General features: G+C 42.5%; 1 protein-coding gene across 2 annotated transcripts in view; it reads right to left on the reverse strand.

The window, feature by feature from the left end:
• The window catches only part of DAPK2 (death associated protein kinase 2), a 90,134-nt gene that overhangs the window by 10,158 nt on the left and 64,902 nt on the right, over positions 1–15,074 (reverse strand). For both annotated transcript variants that reach the window (XM_088446624.1, XM_088446635.1), the window contains exon 8: positions 11,014–11,166. In XM_088446624.1, coding sequence (XP_088302750.1) covers positions 11,014–11,166 — 153 coding nt within the window. The remainder of the gene's footprint in view (positions 1–11,013; positions 11,167–15,074) is intronic.

The raw sequence follows: 15,074 nt of genomic DNA on the forward strand, positions 1-15,074 counted from the left end.
TGGTCCGGCACCCATTAATCGCAAAGTCCATTGATCAGTTAGGTTCTTTGGGCAATGTGATCGAACCGCATGGTTATATAAACCATGATTGTGAAGTGGGTTGTTGTGGGAGTGAAACTGCTGGCAAGGTTAGGAGTTATTGGAACTTCTAGATGCTACCAGTGGGAGTAAACTCAAAGTAGGAGCGAGCGGCGCAAGCTCGGGTTTAATATTGTCGCAGGTAGAATAATTTTCAATAGGTGGTTATTCTGCTCCTCGTTGTGCAAGCCGACTGTAATGCGAGGCGTGCCGACTGTGCATAACGGGAGGGAGTGCGTGAACGTAGCTCACTGAAAATTGTTCACCAATCAAAATTCCCTAGAAATTGCTAAGCGTTTTCTCAGATGAGTGCGAGGCAATCTCTAGTAATGGTCAATGATGTGCTGCTAGTGGAAGGGCCGCTTGGGTCAGCCAGGTATGTTATGTTTAAAAAGTATGGTGCGTACGCTACAGCGTACTGCAACATATGGGTCAAAATGACGAAGAAATGTAGAACACCTTTTCCTAAGATTGGTAGCTTTGATTTGGAGGTATTGAACAATCTCAGAGACAGTGTATGTTTAGTGAAGTCTCTGAAGAAAAGGGTAAAGTTAATGATTGCTTGAAGTTGTGGCAGCACGAGGGGAACATGTGGCTTAGTGGTGTCCACGCAACGCAAACTAGCGTTGCGCGCATGACGCAAGGGAGTGCGCACGCAAATAGCATTGCGTGCGCGCCATAAAGTAGCGTGCACACACAGCAAGGTAGCGTTGTAGAAGGTAATGTTAGTAGCGCACGCGCACCACCCCCGCCCTATGCGGATGGGGGTGAAGGTACAGTCGATCTAAAAGATCATAAAAATGTAACAAGTAACTTGTACCCTCTCTTAAGTAACTATAAGGAACATGTTTATGATGCAGATGATGAACCTGTTGTGATGACCGCTCTTTCCCATGTTGCACAAATGTTAAATGTACCACCACAGCAAGCACAGGTAGCTGCCCCACTAGTTCCAGAAATGGAGGTAGCCCCACCAGTGCAGGAAGTATTAAAACCCGCTGTAACAGTAGTGGAGATTGCTAATACCATATGTAGTAACAATAGGCTGAACCCTCAAACAGGTAGTAAGGCCAAAGGTAGCAGTGTGGCAGGCATTTACCCCGTCCGGACAATAACTGTTCCCAATGGGAATCCGGACGCACATGGTGTAGTGGCCACAAGGAATGTAGCGATGCACTGTCCATGGACAAGAGCAGAACTACGTTTCATAATGACAGATTTCCCCGACCGTAGGAAAGAACTAGCAAAGTGCCAGAGATTTGTAAAGGATTTAGGTAATGCTCATGAGCCAACCAATAAAGACTGGCAAATGGTATTACGGGCATGTCTTCCTCACAATACCGACGTGAAAAAGTTTATCACTGCCTGTGTATTGGATGGAGATAGTCCCATAACTGATGAAGGTAATCAGGACAATATAACCGACATTGTCACCCAATTGACTGTATTTTTCCCATTAATTGTTAACTGGAGTAAAATTTTCACGATTAAGCAGAAAGAGAGTGAGTCTACAGCAGATTATTTTACCAGAGCGCTGCAGACTATTACCCAATACACAGGCATAGAGGATATAAAGGACAACACCCATCACAGGGAAATGACCATAACGGTGCTTATGGATGGTCTTAAGGACACTCTAAAAGCCAGGGACCTCACTACCTGGTTGGAGAGGAGATACGGTAGACACACTCAGGGAATCTGCAATTGAACATGATAAAAACATCCTTAGGAAGAGAGAAAAGCAGAGCGAGAAACTAATGGCTGTTAGTATTCAAGCTCTGGAAGGAATGCAAATAGAACCGCAGCACTCTTATCACACTCAGCCACAATACACTCATCCCACACAACCTCCAAACCCTTATCCCTATACACAACCGCAATCTTTCCTCATTCCCCAACCCACACGACAGCAACCTTTCACAACACGTCAAACCACTAAGGTGTTATAGATGTAATAAGGAGGGCCACATAAGTAAGTTCTGTAAGGCTAGAAAATGGGAAATGCCAAACCAGGGACATCCCCACAGAAGGGACATTTAGAACAGTCAGGACAATTCCAGTCATCACCTGCTCATGTTGCAGCAGTGAATGCTTTACTGGAAGAAGATAGTCAGCTCTAGGGGTCAGGTCCCACCTGTAGTCTACAGCCAGTCAGGTTAACTGGGGATATTAGAGAAGAACCTGTAATGATAGTTGATGTAGCTGGTACTAAACATTCTTTTCTTGTAGACACAGGGGCGACCAGATCAGTGATAAAATCGCCATCTAATTTACAGGTGACCAGCAAAATAGTACCAGCAATGGGTGTAACATTATCCTTTAACCAAATCTGCAGAGGTTACTATCGGTCCATTGCATACCAGGCATTCCTTTCTCCTGGCAGCAGTGGCCCCTACTAACCTACTGGCAGAAGCGGGCTGGGCCGGGGGGCAGGGTGCCATGTGCCCCCCGGGCAGCAGCTCCATCTAGTGTCCAGGGCCTTCTCCTCTGCAGTAATGGCCACAGCTGTCCAGGAACACCCAGTGACAGCAGCTATGGGCATGCGGCTAAAAGGAGGACAGAGGAACCGGCAGGCAGATGAGGAGTGGCCAGCCAAGGGTGACTGACTGAGGAGGGTGAGTGAGGAGCGAGCTGAGGAGTCAGCGGATGCGGAGGAACGGAAGGGGGTGTTTTGGGGCGGATTGGACCGTCGGGACGGTTCCCGCTGAGCCGTTCACTTTGATGCCTTTAGTGACCGGTGCGCCCTTCCTTCACCCACCCCTCTGCTTTGCTGACGGTCCAGCTGCCGCGAGGGCAGCGTTGCAGCAGCAGCTTACTGTACATTAAAAAAATGGCCACCGGGGGAGCTGCTGCGCATGCCCAGCAGCAGCAGCTCCTCCCATAAGCCTTTGCGGAGCCTGTCAGTCACTACTGACGGCTCCGCCTCCAGCCAGCCTGAGGACCATCTACATGCATGCTGCTTCAACAAGCAGCCGCCCTGTGCACACACAGACTGCTGGGAACAGCACCAGCCTGCAAGTTCTGAATGTTATATGACAGTAAGTAAACGGTTTTGTTATATTTAAAAAAAAAAAGCCTGTCTGACAAATATATATATATATATATATATATGTATATATATATATATGTATATATATATATATATATATACATACACATACACTATATGTATTCTGCATGTGTAGATATACACACATACATACAGGTGTCTAGAGTGCTATCTCTCTCTCTCTCTCTCTCTCTCTCTCTATATATATATTTTTTTTTTTATGTGTGCAAAAATGAGCCAGCCTGTTTTTTTTTAAAAGAATCAAATATTTTATCCAGCATTTGTGCAAATTAGCATCAGTGCATCCATACTAAAGTGAATATTCATATGTCGAGGCAGAGCTCTCTGCATTTGATGGGGACTTGTGACTTTGCTGCTCTGGATGAGTACACTGCATGGCTATATTGCTGAACTGTATTGTCACAATAATTACTGAGTCCCCTCATACCTTGACATATGGATATGCACTTTATGGATGCACTGATGCTAATTTACACTAATGCTGGATAAAATATTAGATTTTTTGTAAAAGGATGTGCCGGCTCTTTTTTGCATATTGGTAACATTTTATGTGCCTTGCACTCCTACACTGTATATTTGAAGTGTGTGCTGCTGGTTTCAAGTGGAACTATATACAGATGTAGCCACGTTCATCGTTGCCGCGATGTGTCCGCAAGTGTGCATTCATCGCTGCATACTGCAGCATACGCCAGGCTGCAAGTACTCACCGTTGGCGTTCGCCCCATTGAAGTCTATGGAGTGACGTGGGCACAGCAGTCGTGCCATCCATGCCAAGGTGTGTGTATGTATATATATATATATATATATATACACACACACACACATATACACACACACACGACTGCAATGCTTTATGCATGTTATGCTGTTTGCTGCGATGTTCTCTGTATTATGTGGTAGTCACTGCGATGCTCTCTGCATTATATGGTGGTCCCTGCGATGCTCCCCCATGCTACTGTCTGTATGGTGTATGTAGAGTGAGATGTGACTTCCGCAGCTGCACCACAATGTTACGTCTGCAGGTTACTCCAGCTGCGCCTGAAGGGGCAACATTCTGCAATTTAGGGTGCCGAAATTAAATTATGTCTTGGCCCGATGAATCTAAAAATGGTGAGGCGCCCCTAACTGCATCTGTATTGGTCTATCATTGTGGCGGCAATGGACACATCTGCTGTTAATCATTTGGGTTTCTGGACCAGTACATTGTGTGTGTGTATATATGTAGCAATTAATAAACAGTTATCACAGAAAAGTCACTCATTTGACTTCACCAGCATGGAAAAGATTTCTGGACTGCACACCCTGTAATATATATATAATGGGAGGTAGTACCTGATGAGACTAATTGCAGGCACAAAAACAGACAAATCTCAGGTGCACAACGCCAAATTATTATTAATATATAAATGCAATAGAATTTTGCAATCAATAGAGGTTTTTAGCATAATCTTGGCCAAGGTTATGGGCCTACCCACCATATCCAGGTAACCTCTCTAGGGTAGGTCCCTAACATACTAGGATTCAAATCTAGAGCGCAGGACCCCCCCAAACTGGCCCAGCTAAGCAGCACCAGGGCACCACCATAGTAAGAAAAGTACAGTGTAACCAGCATTAAGGGCCTGATTGTGAGTCAGGTGCAGGGGTGATGCTGGACCTATTTTTGTCTGAGTTGCACAGCGCATACAACACAATGGTGTATGTGCAGTAGAGAATCAGACACACACACGGAGAAATGCAGCAGAAATGCGTTGGGAATTTCTGTGTGGTTACAGGGGATTGGCTAATCAGACATGGATGTAGCGTAGTATGGGGGTGTCATTGGAGGGACACAGGACTGTTGCTGAAAGTTGTTGCATGCAGAGACGTTGAATTGCTCACATTGGAAGCCACACTTAGATGGATGATCTACACTTAGTAGATGATGGCGGCATCTAAAGAGACACCAAGCAGTATTGCACCGTACACACTAAGGGGTAAATTTACTAAAGCGTCTGATCGAGTGTCTTTTCTTAAACTCGATTTGCATCGCGGAAATTCGGGTGATTTTACTTTTCTTAAACTCGCAAATTTACTAAGAAGTGAGTTTAGCTGAAAGTGAGATGGCCGATGGTGCAGCAGATCGAGATTTCTCCCCCGAGTAGCAAGTTTAGATGAGATTACTCACCCGAGATTGCAGTGTTTTCTCTCTGCAAAACTCTCCCGAGCAAGCAGCCTGCACATATCAGTGAGATATGTGAAGGCTGCTTGTGTGGTCTACCTCTTCATGATGTAGGGCCCCCCAAAAGTATAACCAGCCCCGGGCTGCTCAGCCAGTCCAGGTTCCAAAAATTACGGGGGGAAAAATGAGTAGGGTTCACCCGTAATTTAGGAACCAGCACCTGGCTGCAGGGCCGGAGTATTCCAAATTTGAACTCAATCACTAGGAAACAACAGAACAGCAGCAGCACGAATAACATTACGCACCAGGTAATAGCGTTTGGGTGTTATCCAGCCCTACATGAGTCAGAGACAGCGGCACTGAGCATTAGAGGCCTTTCCCACACTCACAGAGCAGCACTGAGTGACACCAGACAGGTCAGACACTAGTAACAGCTCAGAGTGCGAGCGGTTTAAGGTTTACATAAATGTATGTTTTTATGTGAAGTCCATAATATTCAAATTTGTTTTTAGACATGGAGAGTGACTTTACTAGCTGCATGTATTGATCATCATTTTTATGATTTGTCTTAGTTTGCGACCGATGCCAGTGCTCACCTTTGTATGTTTGTAAGACGACAGTTCCTCCCTCCCGGTGATGCTGAGTTGGACAGCATTCAGGAGCTTGTACACTTGCTTTGCATATGCCTATGCGGCGTGCCTGCTCCCTATCTGTATGTTTAGTTTGCTACTAATCTTCAGTGTACACTTATTACAAAAGATGCGCCTATTTACACTTGCGAACAACTCTGTGACCCTCAGTCTCGTCAACCCACCCTCACTGAACTTTGAACATATGGGAGTGCCCTGTTAGAGCCCTGTTACACCTCTTCAGCCATAAGTGAAGATGCACTTGAAACACACACAGCTCTGCATCATTTGTATTCCTATACACTTGGCCTGATTCAAAGTTGTGCCCAATACCGATGTTTACGGAGTGGAGTGATTATCGGTAAACCAGGGCCACTGTCTTGTAGTTGCCCCCCAGGCTAAAAGTTGCAAGCCAGCCCCTGCCTACTGGGAAGGGATTTGTTATGTAAAATGGGGTGTCATTTATTGTACCCCTGATGGTATATTTTTAGATATCCCAGAGAGAGTTGCGCACGAGGTGAGGGATATATTGGATACTCCCCAAAGGTTAATGTTTCACTCTACTGTTTCAGATAAGAATCCATCTCAGGTAGAGCAGATGTTATCTCAAATGACAGGTTCACTTTGGACCAAAGACGGACAGGACACTGGATTGATGGCAAATGTAGCTCCCGTAATGGTATATCTAAAAAGTGTTAGGCAAGCTCCAAAAATTCCCCAGTACTCGTTAAAACCTGTTTAGGGGTTTATCCCATAATCGAGCGGTTATTACAACAGGGAATTTTAGTCCATACAGCAAGTGTAGCCAACAGTCCCATTTTTCCAGTGAAGACGGCTGGGGAGAGGGGCTATAGATTAGTACAGGACCTTAGAGAGGTTAATAAGGTAGTTGAGAGCCAATTTCCCGTAGTGCCAAATCCAGCTGTCATTCTCATGCAAATCCCACCAACTGCAACCCATTTTAATGTCATTGAACTCTGTTCTGCCGTCTTCTCTGTCCCTCTTCATCCTGACTGTCAGTACCTATTCGCATTTACATACAGGGAAGTACAATACACATGGACACGATTTCCCCAGGGCTTCATAGACAGCCCCAGTATCTTCTGTCAGGCCTTACACGACTGTTTACAATCTTTTCAACCTGCCAATGGATCGGTTCTAATACAATATGTGGACGATTTGTTGTTGTGTTCTGATTCGTTTATGTCATGTATAAATGATACTAAACTTTTATTGCTTCATCTCTCACAAAAAGGACACAAGGTTGCTAAGGACAAATTACAGCCATGCCAGTCCAGGGTTAAATACTTAGGACACTGTCTAACCCAGGGATTACGATATCTGACTACTGACAGAATCCAGGCCATACAGACCATGACACTGCCGCAGAACCAACAGCAAATCTGTACCTTCTTGGGAATGTGTGGATACTGCAGAATGTGGATCTGGCTTTACCATTACAGGACTTAGGGGGTCATTCAGACCCGGTCGTTAGCGCCGATGCGCTCAGACCGGGTCGATGGCCCCCCACAGAGCATGTGCATCCAACGGTGCCAACCTAATTATAACCCGTATTGGGGTGGGTATCCTTTAGAGGATTATTATACCATGGTGGGCAAAGTTTTAAACCAAACTGACTGTTGGGTGTGCTCTTACGTGCCTCAAGGACAGCATAATGTAGGGTTAGGGCCATTTCCATGAAATGTCTCTGAGGTATTAGAATTGCAACAAGGGAAGACGGTGGATGGAAAATTTCTTATGTCCAAACCACCTCATTTTAAACTCCACCAGTACCAAGTGGATAGATCACTTTTATGTTTGAACATAACCAACTTCAACAAACCAGGAAGTTGGGAGTTAATTGTGAATAAATTTTGAACTGTTACGCACAATTAGGTTAAGTGGGAAACACTCCTGGTATCGGTACACACTAAGTGACACCAAATAAATGGTTGGTAGAGTACCAGAAGGGTACTGTGCCAGGGTTATACAACCAGAAATGTGTGTTAGCCAGATGGGAGAACCGGAGATACGATCATTTGTTAGGGAAATGTGTTGGATGATTATGATGCATTCTATTCCTATATTCTCCCCGATTATATATATTTTATATGTGGAAGGAAAGCGTATAAGTGGCTCTCTCTGAGTTCAGAAGGTTTGTGTTATCTGGGAAGAGTACTCCCAGAGGTTATGACCCTTACACATGGTGAAATGCTTGGTATTCATAAAAACACACCATCACCATATCTTCACACACAGTATGAACACAGAGACAAAAGAAATATGATACCTGGTGATGTACATAAAGCCACACAGTTAATTAGTGAAACAACTGGCTTTCAAGTTTTAGTAGCATTGGATCCCACCAGGATCGCTCGGGGTACTCTAAATTTCAGATATATTCAAGATCTTGCTAAATTAATACATACTATCACCGAGATGTATGATGACACATTTAGGTACACAGGTAAGGAGTTACAGGCCTACAAGAAAGAACTGGTGCAACATAGATTAGTATTAAATTATCTAACAGCTGTCACTGGAGGGTACTGTGTGACTTTGGCTACCCAATTTGGTGTAAAGTGTTGCACATACATCACAAACGATACTAGTGACCACAAGGAGGTGATAGACCGGAAGATGGATGAAATTCTGCAGTTAAAATGGGAATTTCGGAAGAACCATAATGCTTCAGTGGCTGAAGTAGAGGAAAAGGTAGAAGAATGGGTTTCTTGGTTGAACCCAGTGAAATGGTTCTCCGGTCTAGGAGAGTGGGTCCAGGACATAGTTGCTGGTAAACTCCTGATCCTCATACTGGTTGTCATCATAGTAATTGGCTTATGTGTCAAATGTGTTCCTGCTGTGCTGAAGTGTGGAAAATGTAAAGCTAAGATAAACCGAAGGAATGAAATTATGATGGTGGTCAGTAGTAACAATATGAATACTGAGGTAAATGAAGAACTGCATTACAACTAAATGATCTTGAATGTATCATCAGATGATGTATAGATTTAGCCATGCATGAAATGTATTATTAAAATGTTATCTTAAACATCCTAAACTATGTAAGTCCCTATCCCCTTCAAGACTTCCTTTATAGGTTAGGTGCATCCCCACATCTTTCCCATGATCTTCCAAGATCCGCGGTGTGCGTATAAGGGTAGTTTTATGTCCCTCCCAGAGACACATTATTGATGGCTTAAGAACCAACTTGTGCCATCCCATAAAATAACCTCAAATAATATGTCATAATGTAAGCCTAAATTAATTTTAAAATCAGAGTGTGATAGCGTATTGTTTGCTATCAAAGGGTGGACTGTCGAAACCGGATAATTGGCTGAGACCTAAATTGTAAAGATAATATTGGCACAACGCCATTTTGTGAATGGCTACACAGCGCTATTTTGCGTTCCCCACACTGTATCAGTAATAGATGGCGCTATGCTGTTATTTAGCGTCGTGCGTTTCCTACGCAATAGAACACTGTTAAAAGTCCTGATTATATAAATACATACATTTACTAAAACATCTAATATGAACAACCCTGCAAAACACGTACCTTGGGGTACTCCACAAACACGTTTACGCACAACGCATACTAGCGTCTTTTCTTATTATCCCTACACTTACACACTGCACACTTACATAGAAAGGTTCCCTAGCATTAAGGTTAATATTCAAGGTTTTATCCATTATTAATTATGAAGTGACTGTATTTGAGATCTAAGGTTTAGTACATGATAAGCAGACCGTGTTTGGTGCTATTCTAAACCACTGTTTATTTGCAGATCTCCGGTTCCATCGGCAAGGAGATCGCAACATGCGTCTGCAAATTATGAATCATAGAGAGTTAGGCATTGAAATGTACTCTGTAATGTAATGTTTGCTAGCCAGTTTAGACTTGTTCTTCGGCGGGAAAACACACACAAAGAACTGTTGGAGGGCTGAACTCATACTGTACAAACTGGCCTATGGACTGTATCGTTACACGAAGAACCAAGAGGAAGAACCAATGGGATTATGCCAACTCGTTCTATTGTATTGCTTATCTCTGTGTGGGTATATATGCAAACGTTCTATATCTGGTAGTTAGTCATCTCTTTCTTTCTGTTGGCGGAGGTTTCATAGTTGATGCTGGGAAATCTGGATCCAGAGATCATGCACATGTATCGACTGTACCTTATGATTGTATAATCTGTTTGCGCTAATTGCATTTAGATTAAGGCGTGTAACTACATGCTTTTATGTGAATAATATCTTTTTGTGCTTTGGAACCACAATCAAAGTCTGGAAAGTAATTATTTCTTGTGCGACTTACGATGCTAAATAGCAACATTTTAGGGTGTATAGATTATTAGATATTCATAGCGTAAAGACCGAGAACACTACGAGTGTAGCATGTACAAACAGAGGTACCTACCTGGAGCTAGAAACTTCAGGATCTATTTATTGTTCTCAGCTCATCAGTTTATGTAAGAACAAGAGAGATACTAATACTAAATATTCAGTGACTAATTATACAAGGTTCAATTACTCCTCTTCTCAAAAAAGGCTGAGAATAGCCACATGTAGTATTTTAAATAATAAAAAACATTTGGAGGATTGGTAAGGTTGGTAGTTGGTACATTATTGGTAAAGTTGGTAGTTGATACATTAGTTACCTTTCTCAGTAAATACAGAGATTATTTTCTACTTGTTTTCTACTGAATATAACTTTGAGTTTACGTATCTGTATTTCTGTCACTGACAGGCCACTCACTGCCACACACAGCATCTACAGAGATGAATATCAAAGTGCAGAATCAGGCTTGCAGCAAAGAATACACATAGTGGTCACATAGGACCATTCTCTCACATAAAACTTGGTGCTCTGTAAATGACCCACAATGTTGTTCTATTTCCTTGGACTGTGTATATGCTAGAAAACTGCGGTGCAGTAATTCCAATTGTACATGTGTCATTATTTTATTTTTCATTCATTTTAATTTTGTTGTTTTTACAAGTTGTATTTTCCCACTTGGTTTTATATGTCCTTAGAAAAGTTGTATGAATGATTTTTTCCCTTATTTACTAGTCACCTTGTGTCTTTCACAAGCAGCTTCCTGATGAAGCCTTTGGCCAGATCGCTGGTGTGGCTGAAGAATTCTTCATCAAACTCATAGTTGACTGCTGTAATGTTGGAGAGGGTCTCCTGCTTGTTCTCGCCCAAAAAGGGGGATGCACCACTTAGCCTGAATAAAAGATAGAAGGGAATAAAATACAGGAAAAAAATCATTGATTAGCAATGTATTTTTTGTACCTGTTTGGACAAATTGTGGAACAACATAAACAAGTACATTACTGTATAGGACATGAAAAACGTATCCATGTTTAATATCATATTAACTAAGAAAATAGTAAATGATTAATTATGGATATAATGTATACTGTACTGTAAAATATAAGTATATTAGGTAATTGAGAAGTACTATGACCATAAAAATGCACAAGGTCACAGAACCCGTAGGTGAATTATAATATACTTGTTAACTTACAGTAATTAACAAATTAAAATTGGAGCTTCTGCACAGTAGCTGGATCTGCATTTCCAGTGATTTTCTGCCTTTACTGACAGTTATGTATTCAATTACAAAACACTTTCAAAATGAGCCATAAAACACTACTATTCTTCAACAGTCTATGTAATATTTTACAAGGATGATATCACTAATCACTAGACAGTTGTGGGCCCCATAGCAATATTTTGTAAGTATCTGCTCACATAAGCTCCCTTTTCTTATCAGTCTAAGGGAGAGATGTATCAAATCTTGGAGAGAGATAAAGGGCAGAATTTACGAAGCAGCGCCTTCTGTAAGCCGCTGCTTCCCGGCGGGTTGCAGGTACATATTTAAAACGGCACCCATAGTCAGTGTAAAACCCGGCGTACTTTACACTTACTCCTAGAGTGCCATTTAAAATATTCACCAGCAACCCGCAGGAAGCAGCGGCTTACAGAAGCCACTGCTTCATAAATTCTGCCCAAAGTATCTAGCAATCGGCTTTTAGCATCGCAAAGCCTGTAATATGACAGTTAGAATCTGGTTGGTTGGTACTATCTCTCTCCAAGATTTGCTACATCTCCCCCCCAGACTGCTGCTATAGTATCCAATAAAAATCAGTCTACGCTGTTATAAAGTCACAGGCATCTTTTAGGACACTATAGAGCCGATGTATAAAGCATGTTTCCACTAAAACAACAATGGTTTTTTTTTGTGACTTTTAGTATCAGCCGCATTTATCAATGATGTTACGCAGCCAGTCATGCATTACACAAGGATCATTAGAACATTGCAGTTACCATGTGCACTATGGGAACTGCAATGTTTTCCAATGTATCAAGCTTGAAGAATCTTCAGATGGTGTTAGAAGGCACAATGCAGAGACTGAAGTCTAGAGGGAATTTTCAGATCCCTCCCCTGGGTGTCTCTCCTCTGCTTCCCATTAGTTGTGTCAGCAAACAGACCTCTGAGACCCAGAGGAAACTTAACGTACTTTCATGAGTTTGCAGGAAGATACGCCTTAGGTGGCTACAGTCAACTGAACAACAGAGGTGACACTCACATCTACTAAGAGCTCACACACATACGCAGGGTGAATTGGAACTCATTATTACAGTGGGCTTGATTTAGAGTTGCACACTTTGCCGATATTTTCGCAGTTTAATGGATAATTGGCAATGTGCGTATGCCTCTAAGTCACATGGCGCATGCTTCAAGGTACATTTCTGTAGTCACTCGTAGCAACTAATTACTTGCAGTGTGATTGACGGTCAGGGAGCATTTGAGGGGGGGTAATGGGGAGTGGCGGCAAAGAATGCAGGCGCGTCACATCCTGAACCTGTGAAACCGTACACAAGAAATATGGCTGCAGTGTCTCAGATCCCACAGCCATTCTGCAGGACCATAGGCTCATTCTGTACTGAGACAATCGAATGGTCTGCGACCGATGCTGCAACATTTTAAGCAGATGCTTGGATTTGCAAAGCTGCAGGTGGGCGTCTCAATACATCTCCTATGGGATGCAATATTTGCATATTTTTGCGTCGCAGCTACGTACACGTACGCAGCAGCGGTTGGCATTAGCATACAGATCTGAATCAGACCCATTGGTCACTGATGAGGTTCAGTTACATGCATGTGGAATTGGAAGTAAGAGAGTTATAAGCATTGAAAGCGATGCAATGAGTGGCTTTTGATGCAAGGGTATACATGCATACCTTATGGAGTAAAAGACATTATATTACTTTAAGCTCTGAGCCTCTATGATTTTTTGTCTTGATGAAATGTCCTTCTCTTTACATGGTTTGCATACAACTCCTATGTTTGAAGATCTGTGCAGATCTCCCTCTGCCAGCTCGCTCCCAGTGCCTCAAATGCTGTTTTGGGGGCGGAACAGTGGTGGCATCAGGCAGTGTCCCAGAAAACGTGGGTGTCTGCCCCGTTTTCTGCCCGTGTGGAAGTCAGTAGCTGCGTGAAAACAGCGGCCATCCTGAGTAACCTGAAGGTTACTGAGATTACTGATGGCCATGCAGAGTGACCTAATACTATGTCCTCGGATGCATCAGCTGGCAGAAGGCATCTATTTACACAAGACGCCTCCTGCGGCATTAGCATATTTTAGCATCGTTGCTGCGTCCAAAGATGCAGCAGCGATGCTAAAAGCATATAACTATCATAACTCACCATAAACAAATAAAACTAACATATGACCTAAGTCAGAGATGTACGTAAATGTGATATTTACATAAATCTCCAATGTTTGCAGATCTGCACATGCACAGACCTGTTTTACGATATCTCACGCAGTGCCCCAAAAGCCGCAACAAGATTGACATGCTGCTACTGTTTGGGGGTGTCGACAGGCAGTGTTCCAGAAAATGGGGGCCCCATTTTCTGGGTGTGCCGAAGCCAGTGTCTGTGTCCTTCATTTTCCCCGGCAGCATGATTTCACCGGACATCCTGAGTAACCTGAGGGTTTCTCAGATGTCTGTTCTTTCTGTTCATTTTATTTTGTCTATTACAATGTTACTTTTGTTAAATGACGTGTTATACTGAAAGCAAAATAAAAGAACATTTAAAAAAAATAATATATATATATATATAAATATATATATATGTATATATATAGTAGGGGTTTCCTAAATAGCTTATTGTGTTTGCAGGACTCGTATGCTTTACGGCTTTCATCAGTATAAATACTGTGATCATGTATTGGAAGTTTTTAGTCTTGATATCAAATTCCATTGTTAATTTTGATTTATATGCAGTCACTCTTTCTGATACCCTTTGTTTAGTTTTTTAATTTCCTTTTATTCCCCCTTTTTTTTATATTTCCATTTTTTCACATTTTTGTCCCCTTTTTTTCACCTTTGTTAGCACTCTTTCTCTCTTTTTTTTCTTAGCACATTCCGTCCCGGAGTCCCGGCATGAGTGGTGTTGCAGTTTGCTGGGCAACCACAGAGCCGTGTTACGTCTGGTGGATTCCCCACTTCCGGCGGATGCTTCGGTTTCGTGGCTCTGGGCACGGTGAGTGTGTGTCAGCACTTCTTCTTCTATTTAAGGTAGGACATGGTTGCTTTCTTTTCTCTTTTTTATGTCCTTATGAAAAGGCCTACAAGCCTTGAAACGTCGACACATGTATTTGCCATGAATATGTCATTTTTGTGAATACAATATTACTTTTTCACGAATCGGAGTGCCGCCTTCATTTACTAGTGTGTGGGTGCATACTCACGCCAGAGGATTTCTTTGTACATTACCACCAGGAGGGCACCTGTCTTCTCAAGTTCAATTGTCCTGAGTGCCAGACTATTCCATACATATATATATATATATATATATATATATACATATACAGTCAGGTCCATAAATATTGGGACATTGACAGAATTTTCAGATTTTGGCCTCTATGCACCGCCACAATGGTTTTGAAATGAAACAAACAAGATGTGCTTTAACTGCAGACTTTCAGATTTAATTTGAGGGTAATTACATCCAAATCGGGTGAACGGTGTAGGAATTACAACAGTTTCAATATGTGCCTCCCACTTTTTAAGGGGCCAAAAGTAATGGGACTATCAACTCAAAAGCTATTTCATGGA

The sequence above is a fragment of the Taudactylus pleione genome, unplaced genomic scaffold (genome assembly GCF_031769625.1).
Source record: "Taudactylus pleione unplaced genomic scaffold, aTauple2 ptg000019l, whole genome shotgun sequence".
Taxonomy (NCBI): domain Eukaryota; kingdom Metazoa; phylum Chordata; class Amphibia; order Anura; family Myobatrachidae; genus Taudactylus; species Taudactylus pleione.